At 39.4% G+C, this 16054-nt stretch overlaps 1 protein-coding gene across 1 annotated transcript; it reads left to right on the top strand.

Annotated features, from left to right (window-relative positions):
* The first annotated feature begins 2714 nt into the window (after positions 1–2714).
* LOC114440528 (myosin heavy chain, fast skeletal muscle) lies at positions 2715–13408 on the top strand. Its single transcript, XM_028413004.1, has 41 exons — positions 2715–2824; positions 3290–3336; positions 3421–3643; positions 3748–3891; positions 4185–4341; positions 4431–4458; positions 4537–4648; positions 4727–4819; positions 4898–4961; positions 5056–5154; positions 5251–5354; positions 5455–5593; positions 5698–5816; positions 5895–6044; positions 6140–6310; positions 6388–6694; positions 6928–7004; positions 7084–7171; positions 7251–7368; positions 7463–7586; positions 7682–7818; positions 7914–8169; positions 8312–8554; positions 8638–8814; positions 8905–9050; positions 9142–9232; positions 9324–9713; positions 9831–9957; positions 10041–10159; positions 10328–10524; positions 10605–10788; positions 10876–11041; positions 11168–11292; positions 11399–11707; positions 11786–11989; positions 12085–12210; positions 12383–12553; positions 12644–12748; positions 12858–12953; positions 13062–13193; positions 13288–13408. Exons 3-41 carry the CDS (start codon positions 3440–3442, stop codon positions 13303–13305), a joined length of 5817 nt encoding a protein of 1938 aa, XP_028268805.1. The 5' UTR covers positions 2715–2824; positions 3290–3336; positions 3421–3439; the 3' UTR covers positions 13306–13408.
* Positions 13409–16054: the final 2646 nt, after the last annotated feature.

Here is a 16054-nt window from a genome sequence, read left to right on the forward strand (position 1 = left end):
GAGTCATCATTCTTCCGAGGCGTTTCAACAGTTCATAAAATATGAACTAGTTTAGGGATTTATGCAAATAAAGATGATAATTGTCATCACTCTGTTGAATCCTGTCATTTTCTGTCTGATGACTAGTTCATTTTATTGTCAAGTCAAAATAAAGCAGTTATTCGTAGCACTTATTGTGTACAAAATATCTTCAGGTTATGTTGAAGAGCACAAAATGTAAGAGTGGCACTTAGTGAGCACTAAGTAGAAACCCTATATTTTCATTGTGGAACAAAATATAAAAGGAGTTTTAATGCCTATATGTGACACAAGTGAATTCAAAACCACAGGTAAAAACAAAAGTTAAATGTCATAGCCATTGCGATGGCACAAAAAGAGACTGCCTGAGTGAGAGGTTATAGCTTCTTCTTTGCTTGCTTTAGCCAGACTTTTATACCCATGCATGTCAGGCAGTTGTCAAGATTTGTCACTCTGCTTATCTGGCTAAATGTTACCATATGCCTTTTCTGGAGACATGAGAGCTGAGCCTTTTCACTCATCATCCAGTATTAGCTGGCATTTCTGTCTGCAGGAGTGGTAATGTTCAGACATTTGTCTTCCACAAGTATATGACTTCTAAACATGTTATTACATGTGGCTTCATAACAGGACAGGACAAATCAGGACCAAAAAAATCCTTTTAAAGGAAGGGTAAAAAGCAAAAAAGAGAAAAGGTTTTTTCTCACACGGTAACATGTAGGAATCAAATTCTGCTTAGTGGCACACAAAAGTGGCTCAGGCCTGCCTTGCATCCATGCAATGCCATTTGGGATGTCACAAGCAACAAATAGTAGGTTGCCAAGGCATGTAAGTCTCTGTGCTATGTCTCTTGGAAGAAATCAAAGCTTGACTTGGAATCTTGGAGCTTAAAAGGGTCTCTACACAAGCTTTTGATGCTTGGCCCTGAAGGCTTTTCTGTGCTTGAATATCAGACCATTTTTGTATGCTCCTAATGGGAATATATGGTGACAAGGAAACATGTCCATGTCACAAAAGCAGCAAAAGAAATCAACACCACTCTTAAGTGGATTGCTTTCTAAAGCAGGATCCACATTCCTCAATGTCATAGTGACAATATAAGTGATTCCTGGGATTAAGCAACGATAAAATTGTATCCAAAAACATATATCTCTCTCTCTCTCTCTCTCTCCCTATATATATATATATATATATATATATATAGGATTATAATAATCAATAACAGAGAGAGAGAGCTTTCTGCCACATTCATTGTGGAAGGTTTATGATAATCAATAACATATTATATATATATATATACATATAGCTGAAAGCTCTCTCTCTCTCTCTCTGTAGCTTAGAGGGAGACAGAAAAAGGAGCTGTGATGATCACTAGTGGCATTATAACGATCTGCTCTGGTCAGTCCAGTATGTACCCTATAAGTTAACTCAAACACAGTCAAAAGTAAAACAAAACAAACAGTTGGAAAGCTGTTTTATGAAATTATTTGTTTTTATGATATAGAAATGTTTTCTCCTGTTTTCACATTTGACTCAAAATTGCTAATTGTTGACAAAAAAAATAAGATTTTCCAGGATCCTTAAATCATGCTTCTTAACCAGATGTCACCTCCTATCAAATGTAGAAGCCATATAAAGTTAATTTTGCCCTGTGTGGATCTTATTTTGGACTTGATCTCAGATGGGTTGCCAACTGTTTTTATATCCATCTAGGGAGCTGTATAATGAGGGATAGAACTTATATGACCAATACTACTTATTTAATTTTATTACAGAAATAAGAGCTCTGCCAATGTCATGTAACTGTAGACCACAAACAGTCGGGGCATTTCCAAAACGAAGCAATGATATGACCCATTAAAAATATTAATCTGATGTTATTGCTATAAATAGAGTAATTGGATTTCTATTTATAAGGGGAAATGAAATGAACTATATACCTAATGGTATAACACAATTTAAAAATACATTGTAAATACTTTTATTCATACTTATCAGTTAAAACGTATGAATTAAACTTTCACCAGACTGTGTACAACCTTTAAATTCATATTTGAAATTAATATTATTTAGTGCTGACAACTCTCTCTCACACAGTGTCATTATCATTTCAGGGTGAACTGTCATTTCAGAGATGTCAAATGTGCAAGTGCTCTGCAACTGAATACCAAAGGAATTTAGAAGACTTTCCAAAACCAAATCCCAAAGTTGTCCACAATGTATTTAAAAAAAGACTTAATATTCACAGCATGTTCAACTGTAATGTTCTTTAAATCAAGAAGCATATTTATTGAATCGTACATGAGGCATATTTTGCACCATTTAAAGAATGACTGTGGTGGAAAAAGGTTTTTTTTTCTTTAAAATTGTACATGATTCTATTTATAACATTGGTTGAGGTGTTTTTTAAAGGTTGTGCATGAGAGTGTATTTTAGCAATTACCTCCTCTGTTTTAAAAAATGTGTTGTGTGTCAATACTAACAATTAAATATAAGGTATTTAACATTTAAAGGCCATGCAAGCATCAGTTTCAAATTTAACACCCACATTTGTGTTAAATGAAATGTAATAAAAGCAAATCCTTTGATATACTATTACGAAGTGAAACCATTTCAACATTTTTAAACCCTAGCAAGAATTATGTGTTTCATGTCCATAAACATCGATGTCACAAAACAGGCAACAGGATGTACTGAGACCATGACCAAACTGAGTGAGGGATAACTGCTGATGAGGCACCCCAACCCTCTATAAATGAGGCAGCCCTGGACTTGCACATGAACTGATAGGCTTCCACCAACACAGGTGAGTGTGTTCACTATGACTGCATTTTGTACTACATTTTATTTGTTGCCAAAGTTAAAATGTTGCTGCATGTTATCTAAATAAAATCTTGAAGTTTCACATTTACTTTCATTCAGATGAATGTTGTCCCTCAAGGGGAAAACATTGTTCCAAAACTATTTAACTATCTCGTAGTTAAGTCATTTCTTAACACACACACACACACACACACACACACATACACACACTGTAAAAAATGTTGAACTGTTATGTGTGCTTGTAGGGTAGTTGCAGCGATGTCAGAGAATGTTTCTGCTGACTATAGTTAGCTTAATTGTGATGATATTTTACAAGTGACAATTTCTACTGCTGTTACAATGACTTTCTATATGCATTTTCTGCAACTGAAATGTAAATTATTATGATAAAGTGAATATTCCTATTTAATTGTAAATCAATGGAAACTTTTTATTTCATTTCTTGCAGCACTCCTCCAACAGAGACTTCACCTGTCCTTTTTGGAACGAGCTGAGGTAAAAATTAAAGTTAAAGTAAAGCAAAAACTACTATAATACCTTGAATAAGACTGTAATTACAATATTGTAAATAATTTACAGTCTCGACTAAAGCGCCACAATGAGCACAGACGCCGAGATGGAGCAGTATGGCCCGGCGGCCATTTACCTCCGGAAGTCAGAAAAGGAGAGGATTGAGGCTCAGACTGCTCCTTTTGATGCCAAGACAGCCTACTTTGTGGTAGATACTGATGAGATGTATGTCAAGGGTAAACTAACCAAGAAGGAGGGTGGCAAAGCCACAGTGGACACAGACGGAGGAAAGGTAGGCAAATAGAAGAATGATTTAAAAGACCATAATAAAGAAACATTTGTGTCATCTTTATTATTTAGATAGGCCAAATAAGATAAATCCAATCTATTATTCAGACTGTCACGGTCAAAGAAGATGACATCCATCCCAGGAATCCTCCAAAATTTGACAAGATTGAGGACATGGCCATGATGACCCACCTCAATGAACCATGCGTGTTGTATAACCTCAAAGAGCGTTATGCCTCATGGATGATCTACGTGAGTTTTAACAAGTCTACTCTATCTCCATATGATGTAATATACAGGTTATATAAATTTTGATTGCTCTCTCCTACCACAGACCTACTCTGGGTTGTTCTGCCTTATCGTGAATCCCTACAAGTGGCTTCCTGTGTATGACGCTGTAGTTGTGGCATACATTTTAGACCAGAGTTAATACACAGATAAACATAAACAAACAGTAATTGTTCTTTCTCTAGAGTCAAACGCTCATAATGCAATGTCAAATGCAAACACATTCAAGTGTAGCATGATCACCCTTCTCTTTTCAGACCTACTCTGGCCTGTTCTGTGTCGTCGTGAACCCCTACAAGTGGCTTCCTGTGTACGATGCTCAGGTTGTTGGGGCATATAGAGGCAAGAAGAGGATTGAGGCTCCACCCCACATCTTCTCCATCTCTGACAATGCCTATCAGTTCATGCTCACTGGTAAGACCAGACTAGAAAATGTTAATACATAATATGTAGAATAAGTTTGTGGCAGCAGCCATGATGACATGTGCATGTTTGTGTTCCAGATCGTGAGAACCAGTCTGTCCTGATTACGTGAGTATTATTATCTGTTATCTTAACAAAGAGTGTGAGATTGAAACTGAATTTGACAATGTGTCTCTGGTACCCCAGCGGAGAATCCGGTGCTGGAAAAACTGTCAACACTAAACGTGTCATCCAGTACTTTGCAACAATTGCAGCTCTTGGCGCCAAGAAGGCTGAGCCACAAGCTGGCAAGATGCAGGTAAAACTGGGATTAGGGTATTTGCTAGAGGAAGGTTTACTTTAATGTACAACATTTAACTGAAATCTCTTCTTGTAGGGTTCCCTTGAGGACCAAATTGTTGCAGCCAACCCTCTGCTGGAGGCCTACGGTAATGCCAAGACAGTGAGGAATGACAACTCCTCTCGTTTTGTAAGTGATCACATCACATCACAAATACTGAGACTAACTCACATAAAAGGTCTTGCTAACAACAATGTAACTCTCTAGGGTAAATTCATCAGGATCCACTTTGGTACTTCTGGCAAGCTGTCCTCAGCTGATATTGAAACATGTAAGTTTCAACACAAGTGTGATGTTCCCATGTACTAAAACATGGTGCTGTAATAAGTAATCTCACAACTTTTAGTTAAAATTGTTCTTCTCAGATCTGCTGGAAAAGTCCCGTGTCACCTTCCAGCTGTCTGCTGAGAGGAGCTACCATATCTTCTATCAGCTGATGACAGGCCACAAGCCTGAGCTTCTAGGTATGTTGTTAGACTACATGAAACAGTAAAACCAGAAACAATATGTGAAAAACATGTCTCATCTTATGTATTTGTATTTCTGTTTTTTTTTTTCAGAGGCTCTTCTGATTACCACTAACCCCTATGACTACCCAATGATCAGTCAGGGTGAAATCACTGTCAAAAGCATCGATGATGTGGAAGAGTTCATCGCCACAGATGTAAAGCATCACATTTCCCTATTATTTTGATTTTTATTGTTGCTATATATGTAAATTGTCTGTTAAAGTGTCATTTAATTTCCAATACAATGTATTGCAGACTGCTATTGACATCTTGGGCTTCACTGCTGAGGAGAAAATGGGCATCTACAAGCTGACCGGTGCTGTGATGCATCATGGCAACATGAAATTCAAGCAGAAGCAGCGTGAGGAGCAGGCAGAACCTGATGGCACTGAGGGTAATTGTTAAAGTAATAATAAAATAATACCATTCTCATCTTGCAGGTTTACCTGTCTGGAAAGTACATCATCAGTAACTGAGAATTATTTTTCTTTGCACTAGTGGCTGATAAAATCGCCTACCTCCTGGGTCTGAACTCAGCGGATATGCTGAAAGCTCTGTGCTACCCAAGAGTCAAGGTTGGAAATGAGATGGTGACCAAAGGTCAGACCGTCCCGCAGGTAATGAAAAGTTGCCTGGAAGTATTTCCAACTTTATTCTGTGAAATTCTATAATTCTTGTGAACTTTCATTGTGTAGGTCAACAATTCTGTGAGTGCTCTGTGTAAGTCCGTCTATGAGAAAATGTTCTTGTGGATGGTCATCCGTATCAATGAGATGCTGGACACAAAGCAGCCAAGATCCTTCTTCATTGGAGTGTTGGATATCGCTGGATTTGAGATCTTCGATGTGAGTAGCTAAAAAAAAATTTAAAAAAACATGTGCGAGCAGCCAAAAGGTCACCAATGTTTTGGGATCTAATGAAATTAATTTATGTAATACAGTTCAACAGCTTGGAGCAGCTCTGCATCAACTTCACCAATGAGAAACTGCAACAGTTCTTCAACCACCACATGTTCGTTCTGGAGCAAGAGGAGTACAAGAAAGAAGGCATTGACTGGGAGTTCATTGACTTCGGTATGGACTTGGCTGCCTGCATTGAGCTTATTGAGAAGGTATGTGACCAAATCAACTTTTGATTCATTTGACCATAGTTACTGCGTTTTTAATGTAAAATATAAATTCCTCTCAGCCAATGGGCATCTTCTCCATCCTTGAAGAGGAGTGCATGTTCCCCAAGGCTTCTGACACAACCTTCAAGAACAAGCTGCATGATCAGCATCTTGGCAAGACCAAAGCCTTTGAAAAGCCAAAGCCTGGAAAGGGCAAGGCTGAGGCTCACTTCGCCCTGGTTCACTATGCTGGTACAGTGGACTACAATATCAGTGGCTGGCTGGACAAGAACAAGGACCCCCTGAATGACTCAGTTGTTCAGCTGTACCAGAAGTCTTCCAACAAACTGCTGGCCATGCTGTATGCAACCCATGCCGGAGCTGAGGGTAAGGAATAAGTGTGAGATAATTAATTAGTAATGAATACAGATTGGGTGCAATATTTAAATAAGAATTATTATTAAAGTTAAAGGGCAACAGTTGTGTTAGCTCTTCCAATGAGATGGGAATTATGGCATTCAATCACTAAAATAATTGAAATTCCACAAAACAAAGCCAATTAAGAAATTTCTTCAGCATTGTTCACTCCTAGTAATAAAATCTAATGTGTTAAAAATCAGAGGCTGCTGGCGGTGGCGGCAAGAAGGGTGGTAAGAAGAAGGGTGGTTCCTTCCAGACTGTGTCTGCTCTTTTCAGGGTATGTCTTGTTTCATTTTTTAATGAAAACTTGTAAACTGTAAATAATACTGACTTTATTTAATGACGCTGATCCACAGGAGAACTTGGGCAAGCTGATGACCAACTTGAGGAGCACTCACCCTCACTTTGTACGCTGCTTGATTCCAAATGAGACAAAAACCCCTGGTAAGAGTTCAGCAGTCTTACTGTTTGCATCAAAAGTTGAAAGAATACAAATATTTAAGTAAATCTGAAATATCATCAGGTCTTATGGAGAACTTCCTGGTCATCCACCAGCTGAGATGTAACGGTGTGCTGGAGGGTATCAGAATCTGCAGAAAGGGCTTCCCCAGCAGAATCCTCTATGGTGACTTCAAGCAGAGGTGGATGAATTTACATATTAATAAAAAAGTAATATTGATATTACTTTATATTACTGTACATTTCTGTATACTGTACTAAAACCCGTTGTTGCAGATACAAAGTATTGAATGCCAGTGTCATCCCTGAGGGACAGTTCATTGACAACAAGAAAGCTTCAGAAAAGCTGCTGGGCTCCATTGATGTGGACCACACTCAGTACAAGTTTGGACACACCAAGGTGATTTCTGAAGGATAATGTTTGTGGAGATATATATATGTACCGGTATATATTAGTGCCCATGTGTATTTACAAAAGATTTTGTTGTGACACAGGTGTTCTTCAAAGCTGGTCTGCTGGGTACCCTTGAGGAGATGAGAGATGATAAACTGGCTACGCTGGTGACCATGACTCAGGCTCTCTGCAGAGGATACCTTATGAGGAGGGAGTTTGTAAAGATGATGGAGAGGAGGTAGAATTTTTCTGCTGTTGTTTTATAACGCCCTCCGAAAGTAGTTTTGCATTGAAAATGATGTTTTGTTTGTTTTTTTGTTTTGTCTTTTCCAGAGAATCTATTTACAGCATCCAGTACAACATCCGTTCCTTCATGAACGTGAAGAACTGGCCATGGATGAGCCTCTACTTTAAGATCAAGCCTCTTCTGAAGAGTGCTGAGACTGAGAAAGAACTGCAACAGATGAAGGAGAACTACGAAAAGATGAAAACAGACTTGGCTACTGCTTTGGCCAAGAAGAAGGAACTGGAGGAGAAGATGGTTAGTCTGCTACAGGAGAAAAATGACCTGCAACTCCAAGTGGCATCAGTAAGTAGGGAACAAAAGCAAGTTTAACTGTATTTTGCATGCATGGTTACATTCTTGATTATTAAATGTCAAATAGTGAATATTTAAAAAGACAACAACATTGCCTGTCAGTGTCTGATTGTCTGTTCGTGGCATACAATAGGAAGTTGAGAATCTGACTGATGCTGAGGAAAGGTGTGAGGGCCTCATTAAAAGCAAGATCCAGCTTGAAGCCAAACTCAAAGAGACAACTGAGAGGCTGGAGGATGAAGAGGAAATCAATGCTGAGCTGACTGCCAAGAAGAGGAAGCTGGAGGATGAATGTTCTGAGCTAAAGAAGGACATTGATGACTTGGAGCTCACCCTGGCTAAAGTGGAGAAGGAGAAACATGCCACAGAGAACAAGGTTCCGTTCAGGACAAATTTACTAACATTATTGCTTTTTATGATGATGAATGAAATGCAAATGAGCTTTTCATTCATCTTTAGGTGAAAAATCTGACAGAAGAGATGGCATCTCAGGATGAGTCCATTGCCAAGCTGACCAAGGAGAAGAAAGCCCTTCAAGAGGCCCACCAGCAAACCCTGGATGATCTCCAGGCAGAGGAAGACAAAGTCAACACTCTGACCAAAGCCAAGACAAAGCTGGAACAGCAAGTGGATGATGTAAGAAAATGACTGTATGGACATTGTACGTTTATAATTGGGTGAACAATTATTATTCTATCAACTATGATTACACATGTATTTTACTAGCTTGAGGGCTCATTGGAGCAAGAGAAGAAGCTCCGCATGGACCTTGAGAGAGCCAAGAGGAAGCTTGAGGGAGATCTGAAACTGGCCCAGGAATCCATAATGGATCTGGAGAATGACAAACAGCAATCTGATGAGAAAATCAAGAAGTAGGTTGTTCTTTGTTGTAACATCTCACACAATGTTTTTCAAAGCTATTTGAATTGTCATAATGAAAGCTTTCTTGGTCTCTGCATTCAGGAAGGACTTTGAAATCAGCCAGCTCCTCAGCAAGATTGAGGATGAACAGTCCCTTGGTGCTCAGCTTCAGAAGAAGATCAAGGAACTCCAGGTAGTATTCATACCAACTAAAGATCAGGTTCTAAGCTACTGGATCTAATTAGTATGCTCTTTTTAAATAACTATCATGAATTCAAATCTAGGCTCGTATTGAGGAGCTGGAAGAAGAGATTGAGGCTGAGAGGGCTGCTCGGGCTAAGGTGGAGAAGCAGAGGGCTGACCTCTCTAGGGAGCTGGAGGAGATCAGTGAGAGGCTTGAGGAAGCTGGTGGAGCAACAGCCGCCCAGATTGAGATGAACAAGAAGCGTGAGGCTGAGTTCCAGAAGCTGCGTCGTGACCTTGAAGAGTCAACCTTGCAGCATGAAGCTACTGCAGCAGCTCTGCGCAAGAAGCAGGCTGACAGTGTTGCTGAGCTCGGAGAGCAGATCGACAACCTCCAACGTGTCAAGCAGAAACTGGAGAAGGAGAAGAGTGAGTACAAAATGGAGATCGATGACCTCTCCAGCAACATGGAGGCCGTAGCCAAAGCAAAGGTGAGGGTTTTACAAGGTTTTTTCTCCCGTCTAGCTGGAAATACTAACACATTAATAATCCTTTTTAATGACTATGTAAATGTATTACATCAATATGTATTTTATTTAAATTTACAGGGCAACTTGGAGAAAATGTGCAGAACTGTTGAGGACCAGCTAGGTGAGCTCAAGGCCAAAAATGATGAGAATGTTCGTCAGCTGAATGACATCAATGCACAGAGGGCAAGACTTCAGACAGAGAATGGTGAGTCTCCTGAAATAAACTTCAGGTAAAAATAGCAGTTGCATAAATTAATATTCATATTTTCACTCATAATTCACTTTTAGGTGAGTTCTCTCGCCAGCTTGAGGAGAAGGAAGCTCTAGTCTCCCAGCTTACCAGAGGCAAACAGGCCTACACTCAGCAGATTGAGGAGCTCAAGAGGCAAATTGAGGAGGAAGTGAAGGTATATTCATTTATGTCATTACAGTAGAACCAGAGTCACCTAGAGACATTGCTCTTTTACAGGTTTAACAGACCAACACATAAGCTGCAACTATCCACACAGTATTTGGATGTACTATACAACTGGTCAATTATTGTATCAATCTGACATGAACTATGTATTTAACAGGCCAAGAACGCCCTGGCCCATGGTGTTCAGTCAGCTCGCCATGACTGTGATCTGCTCAGAGAGCAGTTTGAGGAGGAGCAGGAGGCCAAGGCTGAGCTGCAGAGAGGAATGTCCAAGGCCAACAGTGAGGTGGCTCAGTGGAGAAGCAAATATGAGACTGATGCTATTCAGCGCACTGAGGAGCTGGAGGAGGCCAAGTAAGTTACTAGAATTCATTGATAAGATAATATTTAATTTTAATGACTTCTCAATAATTACAACATGTCCCTTACCTCAGGAAAAAGCTTGCCCAGCGCTTGCAGGAAGCTGAGGAATCCATCGAGGCTGTGAACTCCAAGTGTGCCTCTTTGGAGAAGACCAAGCAGAGGCTGCAGGGTGAGGTGGAGGACCTCATGATTGATGTGGAGAGAGCTAATTCTCTGGCTGCCAACCTTGACAAGAAGCAGAGGAACTTTGATAAGGTAAATTGTTAAAATATGAATCACAATGAATTTTATAGATATGAACAATTACTTGCAACTAAGAGTTTAATTCAACCACATAAACAGGTCCTGGCAGAATGGAAACAGAAGTATGAAGAGGGCCAGGCAGAGCTGGAAGGAGCCCAAAAGGAGGCTCGCTCTCTCAGCACTGAGCTGTTCAAGATGAAGAACTCCTATGAGGAGGCTCTGGATCATCTGGAGACCATGAAGAGGGAAAACAAGAACCTGCAGCGTATGTTACCATTATACTACCCATGGCATGTACACCAAAATAAAACTGATGTGTACCCACTATGATGCTGACTATACACTAGTTCAAACAAGTGTAATGTTTTGCTTTGCATCATTTTACCTGAAGAGGAGATCTCAGACCTGACTGAACAAATTGGTGAGACTGGAAAAAGCATCCATGAGCTGGAGAAAGCCAAGAAGACTGTGGAGACTGAGAAGTCTGAAATTCAGACTGCGTTGGAGGAGGCCGAGGTAAAGTTTTAATTAACATGTGACAAATCACATTTAAAATACTCATTTTGGTTGTGATTGTGTTTTTACAAAAGCTAACGTTTGATGTGTGTGTGATTTTTTACAGGGTACTCTGGAGCATGAGGAGGCCAAGATTCTGCGTGTTCAGCTTGAGCTCAACCAGGTCAAGGGTGAGGTTGACAGGAAGCTGGCTGAGAAGGACGAGGAGATGGAGCAAATCAAGAGGAACAGCCAGAGGGTGATTGACTCCATGCAGAGCACTCTTGATGCTGAGGTCAGGAGCAGGAATGATGCCCTGAGAGTCAAGAAGAAGATGGAGGGAGACCTGAATGAGATGGAGATTCAGCTGAGCCATTCCAACAGGCAGGCTGCTGAGGCCCAGAAACAACTGAGGAATGTCCAGGGACAGCTCAAGGTCAGTTTTTATGATCATTCAGCTAAACAAAGAAGGACAAATCACACAGGTTCAGTGTTTTGTCACTTTTGCTGTTAGGATGCCCAACTGCACCTTGATGATGCTGTCAGAGGACAGGAAGACATGAAGGAGCAGGTTGCCATGGTGGAGCGCAGAAATGGTCTGATGGTAGCAGAGATTGATGAACTGAGAGTCGCTCTGGAGCAGACAGAGAGAGGACGCAAAGTGGCTGAGCAGGAGCTGGTTGATGCTAGTGAGCGTGTCGGACTGCTCCACTCTCAGGTTGGTTTTCAATTATTTGGTTGGTTTTTGAAATGTCTTCTCTAACATATCATACTTTGATAATATTTTTGATATATATGACATTTTTTATACAGAACACCAGTCTTTTGAACACCAAGAAGAAGCTGGAGTCTGACCTTGTCCAGGTTCAGGGTGAAGTGGATGATGCTGTTCAGGAAGCCAGAAATGCAGAGGAGAAAGCCAAAAAGGCTATCACTGATGTGAGTTGTGTTAAAGAGGCGATTTTTATATAATGCTATTCACACAATACTTGTTTATGAGCAATTCCAAGTCTTACATACATACAACAGTTTTATACAATTCAAAATTTACTATGTCTTATACTCAATTTCTAGTCTTTAATATTGATTTTAAACCTGCTTATCCATTTAGGCTGCCATGATGGCTGAGGAGCTGAAGAAAGAGCAGGACACCAGCGCTCACCTGGAGAGGATGAAGAAGAACCTGGAGGTCACAGTTAAGGACCTGCAGCATCGTCTGGATGAGGCTGAGAGCCTCGCCATGAAAGGTGGCAAGAAGCAGCTCCAGAAACTGGAGTCCAGGGTATGAACTGTATATAATGTGTACATAACTGTATATGTATTATGTCAGGGTTGAGAATATTGTTCATTGTTGACACATTGTATATCACAGGTGCGCGAGCTGGAAACTGAAGTTGAAGCTGAGCAGAGACGTGGAGCTGATGCTGTCAAAGGAGTCCGCAAATATGAAAGGAGAGTGAAGGAGCTGACCTACCAGGTAAATGGTTAATTATATAAAAAACTATACTTCTAAAATGAGTTAATAATTCATTTTCTTCCTGTCTGTGATTTCAATGACACACTTCAACACTTCATTATCCCTCTAGACTGAGGAGGACAAGAAGAATGTGGCCAGACTTCAAGATCTGGTGGACAAGCTGCAGCTCAAAGTCAAGGCTTACAAGAGACAAGCTGAGGAGGCTGTGAGTGAAATGTCTTGTGATTTGTTTTAATGGTAACATAACACAAATCAAAATGGACCTATATGAAGGACTTTGTAAAAAAACAGTATTACCCGGCATTATTCACAGGAGGAGCAGGCCAACACCCATCTGTCCAGACTGAGGAAGTCCCAGCATGAGCTGGAGGAAGCCCAGGAACGCGCTGACATTGCTGAATCCCAAGTCAACAAACTGAGAGCGAAGAGCCGTGATGCTGGAAAGGTAATTTATGTATTCATATTTTACATATGTACCTTAATTCTTTATGCCATGTTCTTTATACCTTAATTCTTTGTCTTTTTTTCTTTTTTCCTAGGGTGAGAGTGCTGAATAAGAAACAACATCCTTGTGGAACCTTTTAACAGACTTCATATAATATGAACATGCTGTTAAAATGCATTCTGTTATAATTCAATAAAAATCATTACTTAATAATATTTTGTGTTTTTTACTCTCTAGTGATTTGGCTGTATTAATTAACATACATGAACAAAGAAGTCCCTCAAAACCTTCAGTCAGGCAGTTTTCAAATTCATGGCTGCATTTACTGCCAAGCTTTAACGGATACATCTAAGACACACTTTGCCTGTACAGCTGCTTGTCTGTCTTTATTGATATTTTATTATTGATGCAGTGCTGCAGAGTCAACTCTTGTATATTTTTAGCACCATGTAATAATTCTATTGCTATGACTTAAGAATGGTAGACTTTTAGCACTCTATATTATTCTAAAGCAATGTATTTTCCAAGCTGTAAGCTAGCATGCGTTCAGAAGTATATACACAAAAAACACAATGTCACTATTAGTGTAGCAAGAAAACAAATCACAAACACCTGCACATCACTACAAGGTTTCTTCAAAGACTTACTGTACAGGCAATACACCATATATTCACTGGTTATACACATACACTTTATCTGACAAGTATAACAGAGCTTGTTGATGTGGTTGAAACAGAAGCAACACATTACTGCCAACTACACAGGCTTATATGTACCCCAGCGACCATCTGTTTACGCTTAATGACACATGAAGCCACACTTACTGATGCCGTTCTATTTTTGATCATGCTATACAAGCTTGCCCAGACTGAAAATGTGGGCAGTCATCAAATATATTACACTGACCCCTTATAAAGTCTTATATCTTCCCTGTGGACACATCTCATACCCATATTAAATGTAGAGACATTTAGAAGTTGAAGACATTCAATTTCTATAAACGCCTACCAGTATTCCATTACACTCCAGGGAAGTTGGTTATGTGTATAAATACTTTTGTCTCTTTTAAATCTGCAATAAATCCACCACTAACTAAATATTACTATTACTATTATTATTAGTTATTTAAGTTAACTGAATATATATAGGCCATTAACCACAGTAACATACAATGTGGTACTAGTACTTCATTTACAAGCCTGTCTTACATGTTGTGTATCTACAGTGCTATCTGGAAACCACAACCTCACACAAAGAGGGTTAGCTTCACTGACATAGAACCCTGTTTGCTAATATTGAACATTAGATAGGAACATATGTTTATATAAAAATGAACCAATCTCTTCAGGAAGTTAAGCAATTTTGATTTACCTCATTTATCAATAATATGGAAAGGAGTGCACAAACACATTTAAAAAGGCTAAGGTGTACAGGCGATTGCATTTCATGTCTTGCTGTCACAGTCCACACATGCACAGTATAGTAGTGTGTACAAGCAGCATTACCCATAATTATGTAGTCATGTTATTGTTGATAGTGGCTTTATGAAAAGTGTAGGAAGGAATGTGACATGGGTGTAGATGTAAAGCGCTGCGGAATCTGTGTAAGGAGGTTTTATTATCAAACTGATAGTCAGTATTACAGTAAAAAAAACTAGCTGCAGCTGGTGACAAGTTTTTGTTTTCAAACTGAAAGCCACTGTTTGCTTTAGCTGTATAATATAACTGTACATCATCTATCTCTTCAAATCATAACAAAGATGGATGAATGAATGGATGGATGGATGGATGGATGGATACTTTATTGAACCCGCAGGGGGGGAAATTCTTATTTTATAACAAATATAAGTTAAAAATAAGGTCAGCTTTATCCAAACTGGCTTTATAATTTCTTGGTGCTTCTCCAATGAACCCCTCAACCTTAGAGTTCCCCATAGAGAGAGAGCAGGCCTTATCAGTAAACAGAAACCCACCACCATTTTTAGAAGGTTGCATAAAGTGGCATATTCAATAAAGAGGCCCAGAGAACTACTAGGACTGAAATGGATGTGGCATTGTTGTGCTGGTCAGTTAGTGATTGCCAGAGGTCCAACCAAACGTGGTGAAATGGCTGGCAGACATGCAGCTGCCCATTGCTGAGATTAACTTCCAGTGGAATTCACATGGCTCAGCTGTAGCCACATCTTTTTGATTTAAACTTGTCAGTGCTTGATTGTACTTTTTATTTGGTTTAGTCAATCATCTATCATCTATTTTTTACACATTGTGTAACCTCTGTTTATGAAGTTGCAGTTGTACTGGCTTTTCTCTTGCATAAAACTTGTTAGAGCTGCAGTCATGGAAACAGTGACTTATTCATCTTGTCTTAGTCATTTGCTCTTTGCTGTTATTAACTGTTTTTTTTTAAGTGTGGGTGAGACAGAATGTCATATTTGCACTATATATTACTCATTGTGGCTAAAAACAAGTGGAGTATATCTGTCATTTTCCTGTTTTGGCGGTGGCTCCTCCTATATCTCTGCTCTGGATTTTATTACTCTGCACATTTACTCTATCCTTTTTCATCCATTTTGAAAATGCAACAATGATTGCACTTATGTTTGACAAAGGCCTTACTTAACTCACACACATTGTAAATAAGTGTCTTTTAATAACAAATAAATCATTTAATAAGATAAACCTCTTGAAACTCAGAATATGGTGTTAACAACATATCTAAAAGTGCCCTATAAATATATCCTTCTCTCTCTGCCAAACATGAATAAGCTTCCCTTAGCTGGATTTATTTTTGACCATGGTAAGACCTTGTGATCTGCTGGTAAGATAGCAAATTATAAGCCAAGTCCATGCAAAACTTGAAAG

Source organism: Parambassis ranga, chromosome 8 (assembly GCF_900634625.1).
Source record: "Parambassis ranga chromosome 8, fParRan2.1, whole genome shotgun sequence".
Classification (NCBI taxonomy): Eukaryota; Metazoa; Chordata; class Actinopteri; family Ambassidae; genus Parambassis; species Parambassis ranga.

Bases quoted from the DNA above. Each gene is read 5' to 3' on its own strand.
- LOC114440528 (XM_028413004.1), top strand. From the start codon at position 3,440: ATGAGCACAGACGCCGAGATGGAGCAGTATGGCCCGGCGGCCATTTAC. The intron at 10,789-10,875 runs GTAAATTGTTAA...CCACATAAACAG, and splicing joins AGCAGAGGAACTTTGATAAG to GTCCTGGCAGAATGGAAACA. The intron at 11,708-11,785 runs GTCAGTTTTTAT...TTTTGCTGTTAG, and splicing joins ATGTCCAGGGACAGCTCAAG to GATGCCCAACTGCACCTTGA.